This window comes from Notothenia rossii, assembly GCF_949606895.1.
Source record: "Notothenia rossii genome assembly, chromosome: 10".
NCBI lineage: Eukaryota > Metazoa > Chordata > Actinopteri > Perciformes > Nototheniidae > Notothenia > Notothenia rossii.
This window is the reverse complement of record NC_136908.1, coordinates 7,238,682-7,257,045: the sequence shown is the minus strand read 5'-3', so window position 1 is coordinate 7,257,045 and position 18,364 is coordinate 7,238,682. Positions and strand designations below refer to the sequence as shown.

Genomic DNA, 18,364 nt, shown 5'->3' with positions numbered 1-18,364 from the left:
TTAAATTATTTTACAGATAATGATGTTAATGCAAGACCATTTTGCTTATACAAGCGGATTAAGAAAATATATTTTTTACAGATTGTAGAGGAAAAAATAGTTCAATTGCAGAAAAAAACATGTTTACTCAGCTACTGGCCTTATTAAATCTTGTTGATAATGAAATAAATAACTAAGTAGATGGAAATGTTCGCAGTGGAACCACATTTGAAAGCGCCATCCAAAATGCAAATCAGAGGTCAAAAGAAAACTTTCCTTTGCTTTCCTGTTTCTGTCATCTCTCTCTGCCTGTCGCAATTTGCAATGCAAATGTCGAGCTGAGCACATACATCTATTTAGGAAGGTTAAAGAAGAGGACAGAGAATAACTTAGCTCTGACATTCTGAGTAAATTACAGTCCCTGTAGGTATACTTCACAGAGTGACACAATAAGGGAACATTTTGGTCCATTCACACCATATTTGTGGTCAATAAACTGCACTCATAAAGAAATGCTGCTGCTACAAATAGAAAGTGTCTCACTGAGGTTTTGACATTCAGCGTAGAGCTAGTTAGTCAAATTTGAAAATGTTGGAGGTGAATAAGTAATGCCATCCAGAGGCACTTAAAGTGGACCTATCATGCTATATTTGAATAATATAGTGTAGGACCATACCTATATAAGGCATATTTATACTTTTATTTTTCAAAATACCAAACAGATCATGCATTTTAGCCATTCCTCATTTCGCTCAATTTAACACTGTCTTTTCATGGGCTGATTCTGTGAGAACAGCACCATCTACAGGCCTGGCATATGTACTACAGCGTCTCCAGCGCTTTCCAACGGCAATGTCCGTGGCTGTCTCCTCCTGATTGGTGGAGTTGGCCCAATAGCCGTAGCGCCACTTCTGTGACGTTCAAATCTGGATCAGTCTGTATCAGATCCGTTGCAGCCCCTTTTTAAGAGATTTGGGTATGGAGGAAAATAGAGAGGGTTGTGTTTTCTGACACTTGGTGAGTTCCTTGGAACACCGGGGACACATATTCATGTAGAAAAGACGTACACAAGTGCATTTTGCATGATAGGTCACCTTTAAGGGAGTTACAGGGAGGGGGACAAATGCTGCCCAATAGTGAACATACTACGGAGTGTGAAAACTAAGTGATCACACTTGAGTGCAAAAAGCACTCGAGGTTTGTACATCCTGTTCGAGACTCCAGAAAGTCAGGTAGGATTTAAGTTTTAGAGGCAGTTGTTGTGTCTGAGCACAACTCAGCAGCGAGAAACAGGAAGTTCCTGAAGTAATGAGTCCTGAAGGATGCTTTATGCGCATTGAGACACAGCTAGACAACTTTGTTTCTTGACCTAGCCTTAAGGGACGCTGAATGTCTCAAAACCCTACAGGCACTGCAAGAAAGAAAAAAAAAGTCAAGCTATGAGCAGGAACAGTCGAGTGCCATCATGCTATTATACTCAAGAGAAAGAGCACATTTCCATTATCTGTACACTCAGAAACTCCAACCAAAACAGTCTAGATTAAAAAACAGCACTTCAGGTAAATGGAAATGTAACTTTTTTATAGTTGGACTGAACCCTCCCAGAGCTTCTTTGGAACAACATCAATACTCATATAATGTATAACATAACACGACTATTCATCAGAAAAAACAAATCATCTTTTTATTCAGTGGTTTTTAGAGTATACAGTAAAACAAATAAAAAGTGCATTGTATTTAAACGGTTTATTTTCCAACAAACCCTCCAAATTAATTATTTCTGAAACAGGAATTGGACAGCTTCACAAGCCGAACAGAAGATACCACTTTTCATTCAACATTTGTATCTAAAAGAGCACAATTAAGAGGCAGTGACACATTCAATCTGAAGTCCTCAGAGCTACAAAAGGAATCATTGAAGAGGAGTGTTTCATTCTTTCATGTTTGGCATAAATACTAACCCATTAAACAAGCGCTGTCCCTTTAACCATAGTGCATATCCATATCCCAGAAAGATAATTAAAACCTGAGATATTAAAAATCATGCTATTCAGCATTTTAAAAGTTTCAAGGCTTACAGGATGCCGTCCAGTTTGAGTGTCCAGGCCTGCCCGGGGGCATAGGGCAGCTCAGGCAGAAGGATAGTGAGACCCCCACCCGGGCTGACCGGAGACCAGGGGAGAGGTTTCGAATTTCCCAACAAAGTCACCTTAGAAGGGAAGAAATGTGTGATTTAGTTTGTTATATTACATGAGAAACCGTATATGTTAGTGTTGGGTTGCTATTAGGGCTGTCCCGAATACCATTTTTTTAAGTGTAATTTGGCTTGGCTTCCCGTTTATGGACATGCTTTTATTTTGAAGGAGAGGTAGCGCTGTTGACAGGAAGTTGTTGTTGCTATGGAAACAACGTGACGGAGATTAACCGAGAAAAGTAATATCTACATATGACGGAGAAAGTAACGATAATGTTTATGGTTAAGTGTTAGCACCCCGCGAACAAGCTCTTACGTTGATATTGGAGATTTCAATAAATTCAATTTGAAAAAAAACGGGGAAAAAACGAAAAAACAAACAAAACGAATATCCGATTAACGAAATTGAAACCCGAATAGTACTCCAACGAACGAATATTCGGATATTCGAGTACAGCCCTAGTTGCTATACTGTTCTGCAGGTCCAGTCTGTTTCACAACATTAAACCGTTTTGATTATGGTTCATTCTGGCATTTGATTGAAAAGTAGCCTTCATCAGAAACCATCAAGACGCTCAAATTAGCATTGCATTAGTAATGAGCAATTTTTTTTTAATGCGCTAACAAAGCCGCTAATATATGTATAATCTATAAAAACAACATAAACAACATCATTTCAATCCCATTACCTTAGTGACGGCAGATGTTTTGGGTCCCAGTAGTAGCATTGTGAGCTTGGGGGGCTTGGTGATCATGATGGCATACACAGAGGATCCTTTAGAAGTATACCTAGAAAAATGGAGAAGATTGTTGCTCAAATGATCCACTCCAGGGCATCTAGCATCTGAGTTATTAAGATACAAACCACCCTACATCCTTTGTTGCGTTTTCCCCCCTTCTCTCTTTACTTTTCAATCAGTAGTTAATGAAACATGCTTTAGTACTGTTAACACGTAGACATGAAGAAAAACATGTTTATTTATGGCTGACATTTGATGTTTTTAAATCAGGTTTCATCTTTTTTTTATATATATATATAATTATTTTCTTCATCCTTTTTAAAGGGTGATTGTACAATGGAGTATTAGGGCCACACTTAGAAACAAAAAACAGAGAGATTACGAGAATAAAGTCGTAATGTTACGAGAATAAAGTTATAATTACGAGATTAAAGTCGTAGTTTCATAAGTGACTAGAGAAGGAGACAACAAGAGCGTCCTGCAATAAAATGAGGAATGTGGAGCATCTTGTGAAGCAGTACTTTAGTTTAGGTTTCTCAAATAACGAAATACTTAATCTTTCGGCACATCAGCATCAGATTATCAGATTATATTATTAATTATTAGAACTTTGAAAAGGTTATGCAAGAAACTATGTCTATTATTTTGAAGAAAGAACCAAACGGACTTGGAGTAGATTGTTTCCTTTCTGAAGGAGGAAATGGCTGGTTCTGGCCGACTACAAGGCTATCGTTGGTTACATCCACGAGCTGTTCAAAGGGGGTTTGTTGTTTCACAAGAAACGATGACGACTTGTAATCAAGGCTTTGGATCCAGAAGGAGTCGAACGATAGCCTTTTAGTGGAATCGGAATGAGCTCCCCATTGAAATCAGGACAGCAGAAAGCTTAGCTTACACAACTTCCGGCGCAGACTGAAAACTCTCTTTCGACTCCACTTCGAGCGATAGAATTACTAACAGAGCACTTATATACTAATAAAGGACTGGCTTATCTAAAACCAGTTGAGTAGCACTTGAAATGTTTTAGCTCTATGAAACCTGATGCACCGTAATTTTCGGACTATAAGGCGCACCTGAATATAAGCCGCAGCAGCTAAATTGAATGATGTGTACATATATAAGCCGCACTGGACTATAAGCCGCAGGTGTTTTAATGTTTAATTACCATATGTAAGGGTTCGTGCTCAGAGGGGATTGTCGGGAAAGAGATGGCTGTTTGAGGAAGCTCCCATTTATTAACATTTCAACAAACAAGTTGCATATTTGCATAACGTATTCAAGTGTTAGCATTTAGTGCAATAGTAGCTACAGAACATGTACTGTGCTGTGTAAACTGTACTGTATCACATAGCGTTTCAGACACACAAACTTTTCAACTTTCAAACTTAAACGGTGCGCTCCCAGCGCACGTACCGGCAGTGATCTACAGCAGTGGTTTTCAACCAGTGGTACGGGGACAAACTGTCTCGCTCTCGTAATGTCTGTCTGTCTTGCTCTCGTTCTGTCTCTCGTACCACTCTCGGTTCCACTTTTACTTTTGCGCGCTACCTGTCTCACTCTTTTCCGGCCTCCAGCTTTTCCTGCTGGAGCCCGCCGCTTAAAGGTGGGGGGCGCGGACCGGCCATCGAGCCCATAGAGTTAAAGGTGGTGGACTGTAACCTGTAAAATCCATAGATTTAGGAGGTCCCCTAGTGGCCGTTAGCTGTAAAAATCCATAGATTAGCCGCACCGTTATATAAGCCGCAGCGTCGAAAAATGGGGAAAAAGGCGCGGCTTATAGTCCGAAAATTACGGTACATATATGATTCTGTTTTCTTCAAGTTTGTATCTTCTTGGTCGAATGCACTTATTGTAAGTCGCTTTGGATAAAAGCCTCAGCTAAATGTAATGTACTGTAGTCGGCCAGAACCAGCCATTTCCTCCTGAAGAAAGGAGACAATCTCCTCCAAGCCTGCTTCTCAAGTCACTTATGAAACTACGACTTTAATCTCCTAATTATTACTTTATTCTCGTAACTATGACTTTATTCTCGTATTATTACGACTTTATTCTCGAAATCTCTCTGTTTTGTTCTTTTCTAAGTGTGGCCCTAATACTCCGTCGTATGATTGAGACTGATTACAAATAATAATAATTATAATTCTGTAAATTAAATATAATCTTTTTTTTGGAGTTCTTACACTCTTATTCGTGGCTCAAAATGCAAGAAAAGCGTTTGAATGTCAAAGTTACGAAAGCTTTGAAGCATCAAAAATATTCGGTAGGGGAATACTTTATACAATGTGTGAATGCATTCATTTCAATAATACATTACAGGATTACAAGATCACAGACTGTTTCTCCCTCTGCTTCTTACCAGACTGGTACGGTGGTGTTCTCGGTCTGGACCCTCCAGGGTTTGGAGGCGTAGACGGCCTCTCCATTGATCTGCAGCCAGGCTCCGACCCCCCTGAGCCGCTCCTCAAACACTGCGGGGATCATCCCATCAGGTGTGGGACCCACATTCAGGAGGTAGTTCCCTCCCAGAGCCACAGTGTGAACCAGATCCTGGAACAAGAGAAGGATGACAAGTCAGGAAGTGACACCTCACTGATCACAGTATTCTTCCTGTGCACATATCTAAGCAGTGAATATTAAAGATGACTGAAAAAGTGCTTTGCTTCATTTGGATCAGGATTCTCTTGAAAATGATTGCAAAATCAAGGCAGACCTGATTGTAACATAGACAATTAAGGGTCAGCGAATTGGCTGTTTGAAAGAGCAACGTATTAGATTAGATTGATTACTGTTTTAATGTTAGCAATTCAAAGAAAACTTAAATTACAAAATGTCTCCGTGATGGCTGCACACGAGCAGAAATTACGTGGACAGGTATGTTCATGTATAAGATATACAAAAGCGGAACCAACCTATCTCTCATTACGGATTGGTTAATACAATGACGCTGTCATCACTTAGTTATCCTCACCTCTATAATGGAGGGTAAGTCCATCAGTTCGCTCATCTTCATGTTTCGGCGGTAGCCCCAGGAGAGCGTGTCCACAGATGTGCATTTCTCCCATTTGTGCTTGGGCAGCTGGCCCGGAGTGTATTTGTCTTCACAGTTGTAGTAGCCGCCGTGTTTACAGGCACAGCCAGCGCCCCAGCGGTCATTTGTCACGATCGTATCCTAAAGAGGAAGAAAATAAAATGCAACCCCAGTTAAACTATTAATAGTCGAAAGTCTTGCGTAAAAAATACACTGACTGTATACAGCATTCGCACACTTGTTCAACTAGAACTAGAGATGCACTGATTTCAATTTCAATTTGTATTATCTTTGAGCAGCCAATTGTGACTATACTTGACAGCATGCAAACATATTTTTATTACTTTTCTTTCTTGGAAAATTGAAATTCAATTATATGATAATATCATAATGAAAAAAAATACTCAATAACTAACATACATTTCCTCCAATACTGCACCAAGTTTGAGTGCCTTCTCTCACTCAAAGAGATGCACAATACTGTACAAAAACAATCCCACTAAAAATGTATTACAGTACATAACACTTTCTCTAACATGGTTTACTTTCCTAGAGGAAAACAGAAGCAGAACAAATCTATAATAGATAAAAAACTATGTAAATCTGACAAACGGTGGCCAATCCGTCGGTTAATCTCTAATTAAAACACTTACTTTGACTGGGCTGTCATTGTAGAGCCAGGCCAGGAATTCGGTGGAGTTCCAGTAGGTGTCAGGAGCTTCCCAGTCTCCATCGGACCAGATCAGATCAGGTCTGTACCTGCAGAACCACAGGAAGGTAAAGGTATTAACATACTGCCATAAGATTATATTAAATGTCAATATAACCAAGTCTAACTTTATTATCATAACAAGGTAGAATACAAATGTTGTATTGCAATCTGTTGATGGGGTAATTTAAGTGTTACACACCTTACAACCATGTTATAAAGCTCAGGTAGAAGTTTATGCATTACAAACTCCTGCGTTTTGAATCCATTCTTCTTGTCTGTCAGGTAGAGAGGGTTGAACCACTCATACAGGGAGTTGTAGAGTCCATAGTGCAGTGACCTAAACATAATAAAAAAAAATAAAAAAAAAAAAAAAAAAATAAACATCTTAGAATCCAAAAAAGGCAGGCATTAAAACTAAAGACAGCAAGGTATCTGATTGGGAAAGCCACAAATTCAACCCTATATTCAAATGTTGATATTTTGTTATCTGATTCAATGGTGGTTGAACATTTCTCTGAAGAGAGGATGCACCACTTAACATTATTCTCACGTACTCCATTTCCTTATTCGGAAATATGTGTACTGTACCTCACTGCATTAAACACATTTTTCAGTAAGGTACCATAAGGAAGCCTTCTTCTTTTATAGCAATCTTTTATACACATCTACTTTGTATCCCTCTTTTATCACTTTTACCAAACGTATTTGTTTATTAAATAACAACAAAAACAAAAAATCCCAGGTCAAATGTTTCTGCTTTTCAATAGTTTTCATTGTTATCTTGACTGTGTGTAGACAATTTTATATTGTCCTGAAAACCACTTACTATTCAATAAACAAATTATGATTATCATATTCATTTCACCACAAAGTACCATGTATAACATTTTCTCTATACTTTATAGCATTTGATGGCCCACCTGTTGCGCACCGCCTCCCCCAGGTCCCCCACCAGGTCCCTGTGAGGACCCGTATCCACTGAGTTCCAGTTCCAGGAGTTTGGAGACCCCCAGTTTGTAAATCCTTCATGGTGTTTGGCAGTCAGGACGACATATCTGCAAAGAAAAGGTAACAAAGAACTGTTAAATCAGGTTTGAGGAGGGTTGGTAAAAAGGATACAAAAAAAGGTTAACGTAATCCCTTATAGTAACATAAAGAAAATACGTTACTGGTACATTCAGATCATGCAAAAGTAACATTTGTTTTACATTACTTTCATATTGTGAAACGTACATGAGGATACTGATTAGATGTTTTACATGTAATAAGTGATTGCCTCGGAATAACCCTAGCAACCCTGTTTAATACACCGAATTAGGGACTTTTCGATGTACAGTAGCAGAATGCATGCTAGGACGTATTCAAAACCGGAAGTGATCTTATTTGTTATCAAATGCTCTGTAAAGCCAGCTCAATAAATAGACTCACTTTGCACCAGACGCCTTGAATATGTCCGCCCAGTCCCCCGGGTTGAAGAACTGAGCGTGAAATTGGGGGGCAAACTCCGGGTAGCTGAATCCAGGCGGGTAGTTTTTGGACATGTAGCTCACACACTTCTGGTCCGGAGGTTGTTGGCCCTGCCAGTGCCACCAGAACCACTCACTGCCGAACCCGGGCACAGAAAACACCCCCCAGTGGACAAATATCCCCACCTTCGCCTGGTCGTACCATGGAGGCAGCGGCCGGGCGTCCAGGCTGGGCCAGTCCGCGGTGTACCGAGCCGCCGTGTGAGGCACCAGAACACCGAGGAGGAACCACAGAGCGAGCATGGTTTTAAAGTGTTAGAGTTAGAGTTCACTCCCCTGAATGTGAGTGAACATTAATGCTACTCGGAAGCTAATTTAAAACTGTTTAAAAGCAGAAAATGCGAAATAGTTTCACTTCCTGCAGTTGCACTATTATTGTTGTGCCCCTGCAGGTGCAATGTGGTCCCGTCACATGACTGAAATCACATGAGTGTCACGTGATTACACAGTCTGTTTTTTTTTGTAATGATAACTTTATTCAACACATGAACTTTGCATGATGCAAGTATGCATGTGTTATTTATTTATATGTAGTGTCATCTTGTTCACACATGTGGCATTATTGTAGGCACGTGTTACATATTTATTTATATTTAATGCAAAGGGCAGATATCATAAATAACCAGATTGCTAGCCAAATGTAGCTTAGGCCTAAGTCATTTTAAGTTTACAAGCTTAAGTTACTGTTTTAAACAAATATGTTTTGCTGTACATAAAACATTGACTGCAATGTGGCCCCATGACTTAACTGAAATCACATGAGTATTGCTCAGTCAACTTTATTTAACACATCAACATAGAGATAGATTTGTCCTTGTTTTATTTATTTATATGTATGATTATCTTGTTCACACATTTTGCATTGTTGTGTTATTTATGTTTTTTTTTACATCAAATGCAAATGAAAGGAAATCATGAATAAAAACTATTACATCTTGTAACAAAAAAGGGCATAGAAAAAAGATTGAAGTAACACCCAAACACGCACATAGGGTGTACACGTCATCATTTATCTTTGTTTATAGATTTCTATATAAAACACATTTATTTAAACTCAGTACAAGTAGGAGTGACCTTTCCACAATGTTTAAGGAAATGTTCATATGGAGAAGCCCAGCTTTACCCTTACAGTAGATACCTGAGGAAGTCAATGATTCCTTCAAAGTGATTGACGAATCAGACAGGAAGAAACAAAATGTAAAAAGCAAGAAACCTACAAGTACATTACCTTTCAATAAGCCAACCCTTTTTAAGTGCTCCTGATTGGCTTCAAATGAGCCAAATCTTTCTAAGTGCTACATACAGAAGTAAGAATTTATTTATTTTGTATTGTTGAAGGTGCAGTCCCTTCTAGACCTAATGACTTGATCTTGATTATCCACAACTCTGACGTTAGACTACTCCCTCCAGTTTCAGGCACCAGGCATTTCCAAGAGATTTTGGCATCGCAGGCATAACAATCCTGAGTCCAGCTGTTGGTGTGAGTGGTTCCCACTTCAGTGGTACATCAGGATAGTCCATGAGTGTAACCTGTGGATATAAACGAGAATAATGTAGATTTATTCAGAATGACAATTGAGTTTAACTGGAATTAAACGTTTAAGGCATACGGTGTACAGCTTACTTTTGTGGCTCCAGTCATCCTCGGTGCTGTGAGCTGAAGAATCTGTTTGCACGGCCAATGAAGGATAATGGCATGAACCGTATTGTTTTTGGCCGTGTACCTATAAAAGGAACAATAAGTCTTATGTTACATCACAAAGATTATATCACATTTACTTTTTTGTCCAAACCAAGTGGAAATGTGTCTTTGGCCTCGACAACACCGTTTGAAAACATAGCAATATACATAATACAAAAGTGCAAATGGTCATGGAGCTGTGGAAATAATAAAGAGAGAACATTTTATAGATGCCTATATTTCAAGTGACAATGGCCTCACATAGAGACAGAAGATGAAGTGAAAAAACACAAAATCTCACCACACAGTGCTGTTTTCCTTCTGGACCCTCCATGGTTTGGTAGCATAGATGGCCCCTCCATTTATCCCCAACCAGGCACCAAGATCCCTCAGCCTCTCCTCAAACACCGGGGCAATCATGCCATTGGCCCGATATTCAGCAGGTAGTTACCTCCCATTGCCACCACGTACACCAAGTCCTAAGAAATGAGCGAGTTCAATTGACCAAATAACTTTTCGTCCATCATTTGCAGGTGATGTCCTAATATGAACTCTCACCTTTAGGATTGACGGCAGGGCCATGACTTCGCTCAGCTTCATGTCTCTTCTGTAGCCCCAGGATCAGGTGTCGAGGGACAGGCATTTCTCCCATTTGTGGTCTGGAAGTTGACCAGGCGTGTACCTGTCAGCACAGTTGAAGTAGCCTCCATGTTTGCAGTAGCAGCCCTTACCCCACCTGTCATTGGTAACCACCACACCCTAAAGAAACACACGGGTTGTTACGTACAGATGAAGACTGCAAATAAGCATGATAAATGAAATACGCTCAGGTGAAACCTGTGGTTTTCTTTCACGTTGGCTGGACTGTCGTTGTAGAGCCAGGCCAGGAGCTGGGTGGAGTTCCAGTAGGTATCTGGTGCATTCCAGTCCCCATCAGACCAGATCAGATCGGGTTTGTACGTCGTTACAAGGTCCACAAGCTCTGGAAAAGTTTTACTGGCAACAAACTTCTGAGACTGGAATCCGGAGGCTTTGTCCAACAAGTAAAGGGGATTGTACCACTCATACAAAGAGTGGTAGAGGCCCAAGTGCAGTGACCCGTAGAACAATACAAATGAATTCACAAAGTAGTTTAGCACCGTCATTCGTAGTCAACTATTTCCTTTCTGACTCATATTAGATTAGATCATTCATGCTTATATTAGAAGTTGTTTTGTTTTTATTTACATTCCATTACTGTTTGCTTTCTGTAGATGTCCCTCACCCCTGAAAGATTTACCGTAAATCATTATCGACGTTGTATTTTATTGTGAACTACTTAAATTCCCTTTCTTTATACGCGCTTTAGATGCAGCATCCTGCTCCCTTATCTTCTCACCTATTCCTGACAGCCGCAGCCAGGTCTCCCACCAGGTGCCGGTGAGAACCAACATCCATTGAGTTCCAGTTCCTGGAGACTGCTGGGGGCCAGTTTGTGAATCCTTCATGGTGTCTGATGGACAGATGTGTTCATGACAACTTATATATTTACTTTTAATTCATTCACAGTGCGGTATAATGAGACAATAACAGGCTACAGATGCGGGGACACACACAAATATATTTATATAAATATATACAATTTAAAGTATGAGAGCACTCTCATAATAACACAACATAATCAGAGACTGGATATATCTATATATATTTAAGAATTGAGAAGCCTCTACTGTCTGACACGAGATTTGACTTTAGCTCTGTTTTTTTTTATCATTTGCATTACACCTGAATGCCGTTGTGGGAAGGACAGAACTGTCAGTGTATCCGCCCTCTGGTGGTGCTGTACAACATCCTACTTACAGTAAACATCACTCTATTGTTGTGAAATTACCTTAAATAATACATTAACCTTTCAATTGAAATCTTTATACATTTTAGAGAAGTCCGTTTTCTTTATTAATGCAAAACGCCTGTGATTTCAATGACCAATTTCAAGGATTTCTGAATACTTTATTCTTTTCAACCACTAGATGACACCAAATGGCAACTTTGTGCCAATTTTGCAGCAGGGAAATGTTCATAAAGCCAATGACAAGATAACGAAATATGTACGCATAGAAAAGCTAATGAAAAGGGACCAAATGTATCCACATGGCCCCGATATATTAACACAACTCAAACTTATTTTCATGACCTGCAATCTCACTACATAAGTCAATAAATAAGGCCATATTAAATTCATACTGTAACAGCTACAGTATGGTCACAGTTGAGCAGTTAAAAGAATGTTCTTTTTCTCCCGGTGCAGTGGGCTACAGATTCACTGTGTCACCTACACCAGTGCAGACAGCCAGCTGCCTTTCAAGAATCTGTTTCTCCACCAAGTCCTCCACTCTGCCAACCTCCACCTCATCTACGTCGTCCATAAAACTGGACCAATCTGGACCCCCGTCTGCACGCTCCATGGGCTCTGATTGGCCGGGGTGAGCAGAGTCATCGTGTGTGGTGGTCACACAGTTGCAGCTGTCACAGAGGCCGAAGCGCCGGAGCCCAGAAGAAACGCTTGACCCAGTGAAGGTTCGCCTGCAGCTCTTACAGGACACTGGCCAGTAGTGTCTGTGGACCTGTTGGTGGTCAGCACAATGAGATACATCATTATATAAGCAACCCCAATGTATAGATTATAGATGAAGAACATCAACAAAGGGACAAACATATTTACTGTCCTCGTTGTACTTTCTTCTCTGCACACAAGTAGCAGGGAACGAGACAGATTTCAACAGCACTAACAACAACTTTAAGAGTGAGCTAATTACTGCGTATAACTAATTGTGAGCAATTACTGGCTTCAAGAGGGTTTTTAACGTCAATTAAATTCTATCAACTACAACCGAGACAAAATAAAACAATCAATCTACAACGAGAGGACATATATTTGCAACCATCCCATTTCTAAACTGATTAAAAAGAAAATTCATGTAACCACTGACTCTGCTTATTTTTATTTAAAATAATAATAACTACATTTTCCAAACTAATTTCAATGTGTCTGTTTGGAATATTCTGTAAAGAAAACATCCAATCAAAGACCCAGCATAGATTGCCACTGAAAAATTCAACGTTGTTTTTAAAAAAAGCTGCAAAAAGACTTGTGTTTTTTGTTGAACAGGATTTGTAGAGAAAAGAGCTCACTACTTAACAGAAAGTCGACGACCGAATGGCATTTAGTAGTTGTATAATTCCTACTGCCTCATCAAGAAGTCTACATATCAAAAGCAGGTTAAGTGTCCAAACCATACGTCCCAACACATTCAAATCATATTGATTTGTATCTTGCAGTCACACTGAGTTCTTACACTGAGGGCATGGCTGCGAAGGTGCTCCTGTCTTGTGAACCTCTTGCCACACATGGGGCAGGGGAAGGGTCTCTCTCCTGTGTGACAGCGGATGTGTCTCTTCATGATTCCTTTCTGCTTGGCAGTGTACGGACAGAATGGGCACTTGTGGAGTTTGACTGGCACTACCAAACCATCACCTGCAGGGGGAGAGAGAGGGCAACAGGTCAGATTAACCTCAGGAGGACAGCACTGCAAATTGTGCATCCTTACATATGGATTGTTACATGTTTCTATTACACCAGTGTGATTAACAGTATGTCAAAAATGAGGTTCGCAACCCAATCTCTACCATTCGCACCAGTTTAGATTGATCTTAAATTACCTGTGTCCTCTCCAAGCCAATCAGACTGGATCTCCATGATAGATGACCCCACAAACCCTAAACTTTCGTCCATTCTGCATCCCCCAGTGCTGCTACCCATTCCTTGGGTAAAACGCTTCCCCCCTCTCTCCCGCTGAGGACTTTGACCTTCTCCTCTGGCCAGCATCTCCATGAGCTGCCTGGCATTATAGGAGGGGCTGTATCCTGAGGGGGAGCGCTCATTGGAGGGAGAGGGAGGAAGTAGTCTGCTGTTATGAGGGTTATGGAGAGAGTGCCCGGGATATGACGACAGGTCTTTGGAGTCAGGGGACTCCATAAGATCCTCATCAGGGTCGTACTCTATCTTAGGGTTCACTAACTCAGGGGTCAAAGCAGACGAGGAAGAAGATGAGAGGTTAGACTGATCCATTTGTCCCTTCTGTCCTTCTTCATTAACAGATGCAAATTCTTCCCTAGAGTGGTAGTCCATGTCTCTGTTGGGGCCAGGAGTTGTGTTGACGGGGATAGACAAGGGGGTTCTAGCTGAGGTCCCAGACTCTGTTCCTCTATCCGAATCCGCAGCCTGAGAATGAGGCTCCCCAGTCCTTGCTCCACTGGAGGTGGTCGGAGCTGGAGTGCCGCTGTCTACAGGACCCGGCCCCCCATCCTGGGTCTGCTTCTCCTTCTCTGCGCTGCTCTCCTTCTCCTTGTTGCATATTTCCAAAGATGAGCGGATGTAGCCCTTACAGAAGTTGACCAGATCGGTCATCTGCAGGTAGCTGCCGGCTGACATCACCTCGATCACATTGCTTCTGTTCAGGGCCAAGCGGCCAGAGTAGAGGAAGTCCAGGATGATAGAGAAGGCATCGGCTGTCACAATGTCCAACGATGCTGTGCTGCAGCGCTGTCCACTATCCTGAAAAGAGACGTATTGAAAAGTTTAAGACAGTATTTCTTTAATTACTTGACAATACACATGTTGCTGTTGAACTAGACTTTGAGCCAGGTTTCCTGTTAGTTACAGTTTTATGATTTAGAAAGAGAAGCAATGCAATTATTTTTGGCTAGATTTATTTAATAGATGTCATTTCAGATTAAAGTGTATTTTAGCAACATACTGGATGGCCTAAAATCAGCAATGTATGGGCCACAACAACTATGGGGAATCAGTTGTCACATTAACATAAAAGACCCTAATCCACATTACATTTGTTTCTAAAAAAAAGACATGCCAAACACTCTCACCGTTTGCTTGAAATTAAATCATTGGTAAGCACTGATATAATCCAGTCATACCTGCAGATAGTGAACCAGAAGAGCCCGGAAATAGCCGCTTCCAGCAAACAACACATTGCGATGAGCTTTGAAGACGCGGCCTTCAACAAGGATGCTGCAGTCACAGAAGAAATCCCTCTTACGCTGCTCATTCAGCTCGAACAGCAGTTTGGGCAGGTAGCAGGGCACCTCCATGTCTGACCTCAATGAGCCCTGCTAGGGAGAGGGGAGAGATGGGGAATCATTTAAGGGTGTGTCACTTTAAAAAGAGGAAACAGCAAAAGGCACAATGGAGTTTTTGGTTTTTTAACATTAGAATATAAACTCATTTCATTTGTATTATCTTTTGGAATAATCGACCAGAAATGTCATGTTTATTTCTTCATTCTGTTAGCTAATAAGCACATGTTAATTGTACAGTACTGACTCAAAATTGGTTAAATGGAAAGGTGGAAACATTCACCAATGAGTTCACTTGATGCTAAAACGCATTATGTTTACAAATGTTTACTTACCTACGTGTTACACCCCATATAAAACAAAGCCTGCACATACCCACGTTTGAAATAGGAAATACAAAGAGAACATTCAAGTAGCTCTATACTTTTGTTTGCTTACAAGCTATCTTGTGATGCTAGCACAGACTAGCCAGTTGTTGATACTTTATACTAAAATGAAGGACTTTCAACACCGATTGAAGCATGAAAACACACAGTGGAATACACATATATAACATAACGCTCTCACCTTTGTAATTACGCGACCGATGTTTCAAAAACCTTTAGAATAACACTAAAATATTGATTAGCAAGGATTAGCATCGTTCATTGTCCTGTCCATAGGACCTTCCGGTTTCAAGAGTCGGTGACGTATCACATTCAACCAATCAGTGGCCGGGGGAGGCGCTGCCCATTCAGCCCGTTTGTAAGATTACTTTTTATATTGTCCTGTCTTTTTTATTTTTTCCTCTTTCTCTCTCTCTATTCTCTACCTATTTTATACACCATTAAACACAAAATGTATCACTAGTTGACGATGTGATAAAATGATATGCTAAAAATGTAACACAACATTTTTTACAATTTTATGTTTGATTAAATGGATCAAAATATATATATATCCTTTATTTAACCATGGTAAAATAACTCATTGAGATTAAAATCTCTTTTCCAAGAGTGACCTGACCAAGAAGGGCAGCATGAACAAAGTTACAACAGATAAAACACAAACAATACAGGCAGACAAATACAATTGTAAAACACAAATAAAATGGTACATTAGCCGGTCAATATGCAAAATAAAAGAAACTATTAAAAATCATTAAAAAACTGGCAACATTTTAAACTACTTCAATTGTTGATATATACGAGCACTCACATCTACCAATGATGTTGTGTTCTCTGTCCTTTAAGATGGACCTGAATTCCCCCAAGGTGATCAAATTTGATGGTTTCAGCTCCTTCTGTACATTATTCCAAGCATATTTAAAAGCTGTTTTACCCAGTTCTGTTCTTACTTTAGGTACCATCATCTGAATAAAATCTTGGGAGCGCAGGCCATATAGACTTTCTCTTTTACACATAAATGTGCAAATGTAAGAGGGAACAAGCCCAAGCAGAGATTTATAAATAAAACCCAGCCAGTGGGAAAGTCTGCGAGCAGACAAAGATGGCCAATTAGCAGCAGCATATAAAGTGCAATGGTGTAACCGATATCCACGTCCAGTAATAAAACGTAAGGCACAATGGTACACAGTATCCAAACTCTTTAGGCACTGGTCAGAGGCATTCATTTAAAGCAGACCACCATAATCCAATACAGGTAAAAACGTTACAGAGATCAAATGTTTCCTTGTCTGAAAGGAGAAACAGGATTTGTTTCTATAAAAGAAACCTAATTTTATTTTTAGCTTTGAGACAACATTTTCCGTGTGTAACTTAAAAGACAAGTTCTGGTCAATAATAAAACCCAGATATTTGTAAGTAGTGACCCTTTCAATATCACTCCCTTGAATATGTGACGATGATTGTTTGTTTCTGACAAAAACATGTTTTTTTCATGCAGTTTAATTTCTATGACAGTTCAGTTATGTCTGCCTTTCCCCTTTGCAAACACTAATTGATAGTGATGATGATAATGATGATGATGATGATGATGATGATGATGATGGTGGGGATGATGTTGTGCAGAAGAACCTCAAAGTGTCACCCTCCCTCTCATGCCGAGCCCAGCATGCCGCTGCACAGCCTGCCCACATTGTCTGCTCAGGAATACTTGTTTATTTGCTTTCCATTTTGGAGAGAAAATAATTCCCCTTTTTTATTTTCGGACATAGTAAACAAGTAGTTCCTTCAGCGCTGCGCCACACCCTCTCAGCACAATCCACAGCTCTTAGAAGTGTTTTTTTACACTGATGGGTGCCAACCAAGCAAGTTATTTGTTTCAGATATTTTCCCATGGCAAACAGGGCGAATACAAAGGCTTCGTGGTGGCCTGGAGAAACCACGGGGTAGGCGTACATGAGCCTCCATAGTCACCCGCTTTTGAAAATGAGATTTATGGCACCTCGTAAAAGTTCTATTCATGCTTATAAGCACTAAATATAAACTAGTATAAAACAGCAGGGATCGACTCAGTCCTTGTAAACTTGACCTGACAGAGCGTTGGTCGGGCTGAAGGCAGGCCAGCCGCCTCTTGACCCAGCGGCCCAAACCTCACACGAGTCCAACCCGGAGCGAGGCTGAAATGAACTCTGAGGTAGCCCTGGACGCTGACCTTCAGCTTGCTCTGACTCAGGGAAACACAAGGCCTTTGTTTTGGTCATTTGTTGACATATGGGCAGGAAACTCCCTCTCCACAGAACTTTTGCAGCCAAGCGCTCACACTGACGTTTCTACAATACCGCCATATCTGTGTGTCGGTTTAATGCTGGTTTACACCCATCAAGCCCTTAGGAAAAAATAATATTCATGATTTATGATTGGGTTTTGGCTTACGCCTATGATTATGATGGCAGATGATTTACTGTTTGAAGCTCAGACTAAAAAGTAAATAGATGCAGCGATGAATGTTATGTAAGGCTTCTTCCAGATTTGAGACCTCGCTCATTGTGTGTTAGCCACTGCGAGACCCACGGCTGGCACAGAGGGCTCCAGCAGCACCCCTCTGGGTCCCTGCGGTCTGGGCCTCAGCACATAACAGCCACTTAGGCCAGCATTTTCCCAGGCTGAGACAACACACCACGGTGGCAGCGCGAGCCACAGAGAGGGCCTGATTAAAGAGTAGGGACAATGGAGGGAGAGAGACCGTGGTGGCATTTTCCATCTCCGCCGCTGTCTCCTGGGGGGACCAAGTATGTGCCGTGAAACGTTTGAATTATCCCAGAATCTCTGGAATTCAGACAGAGGCACCGCGGAGAGGACCCTCGACCGGGGATCAAAGAGCTTTGAGAGGGGTGCGGTGGACTGGTGGTGAAGTCGAGTACATAGGGGAGAATGAGTGTGTGTGTGTGTGTGTGTGTGTGTGTGTGTGTGTGTGTGTGTGTGTGTGTG

General features: G+C 40.8%; 2 protein-coding genes and 1 pseudogene across 4 annotated transcripts; all 3 read right to left on the bottom strand.

The window, feature by feature from the left end:
- Positions 1-1,637: 1,637 nt before the first annotated feature.
- LOC307021019 (tissue alpha-L-fucosidase-like) lies at positions 1,638-8,606 on the bottom strand. Its single transcript, XM_079652725.1, has 8 exons — positions 8,082-8,606; positions 7,574-7,708; positions 6,853-6,990; positions 6,595-6,700; positions 5,882-6,082; positions 5,270-5,460; positions 2,863-2,962; positions 1,638-2,188 (listed from the first exon to the last, which is right to left on the bottom strand). Exons 1-8 carry the CDS (start codon positions 8,420-8,422, stop codon positions 2,054-2,056), a joined length of 1,347 nt encoding a protein of 448 aa, XP_079508851.1. The 5' UTR covers positions 8,423-8,606; the 3' UTR covers positions 1,638-2,053.
- Positions 8,607-8,954: 348 nt separating this feature from the next.
- LOC307022065 (tissue alpha-L-fucosidase-like) lies at positions 8,955-11,690 on the bottom strand (annotated as a pseudogene). Its single transcript, XR_013810581.1, has 7 exons — positions 11,686-11,690; positions 11,239-11,352; positions 10,715-10,958; positions 10,419-10,619; positions 10,162-10,339; positions 9,804-9,903; positions 8,955-9,709 (listed from the first exon to the last, which is right to left on the bottom strand). The product of XR_013810581.1 is annotated as a tissue alpha-L-fucosidase-like (transcript).
- On the bottom strand, positions 11,449-15,696 carry zbtb8b (zinc finger and BTB domain containing 8B). Of its 2 annotated transcripts, none has more exons than XM_079656416.1 (5): positions 15,561-15,696; positions 14,835-15,029; positions 13,560-14,454; positions 13,196-13,374; positions 11,449-12,463 (listed from the first exon to the last, which is right to left on the bottom strand). In XM_079656416.1, the coding sequence occupies exons 2-5, from the start codon at positions 15,006-15,008 to the stop codon at positions 12,152-12,154; spliced, it is 1,560 nt and encodes a 519-aa protein (XP_079512542.1). In that variant the 5' UTR covers positions 15,009-15,029; positions 15,561-15,696; the 3' UTR covers positions 11,449-12,151. The 2 variants fall into 2 exon arrangements, with proteins under 2 accessions (XP_079512542.1, XP_079512543.1); XM_079656417.1 differs by having other exon boundaries at positions 14,835-15,026; positions 15,561-15,674.
- Between the last annotated feature and the right edge of the window lie 2,668 nt (positions 15,697-18,364).

What these genes read in the sequence shown, in the direction of transcription:
- zbtb8b (XM_079656416.1), bottom strand. Translation starts at nt 15,008, where the DNA reads ATGGAGGTGCCCTGCTACCTGCCCAAACTGCTGTTCGAGCTGAATGAG. An exon ending in TTCTGGTTCACTATCTGCAG is followed by an intron (nt 14,455 to 14,834) that starts GTATGACTGGAT and finishes GTCTCTTTTCAG; the next exon opens with GATAGTGGACAGCGCTGCAG. An exon ending in TTGGCTTGGAGAGGACACAG is followed by an intron (nt 13,375 to 13,559) that starts GTAATTTAAGAT and finishes CTCCCCCTGCAG; the next exon opens with GTGATGGTTTGGTAGTGCCA.
- LOC307021019 (XM_079652725.1), bottom strand. Translation starts at nt 8,422, where the DNA reads ATGCTCGCTCTGTGGTTCCTCCTCGGTGTTCTGGTGCCTCACACGGCG. An exon ending in CTTTATAACATGGTTGTAAG is followed by an intron (nt 6,701 to 6,852) that starts GTGTGTAACACT and finishes GTGGTTCTGCAG; the next exon opens with GTACAGACCTGATCTGATCT. An exon ending in AAACATCTGCCGTCACTAAG is followed by an intron (nt 2,189 to 2,862) that starts GTAATGGGATTG and finishes TTCCCTTCTAAG; the next exon opens with GTGACTTTGTTGGGAAATTC.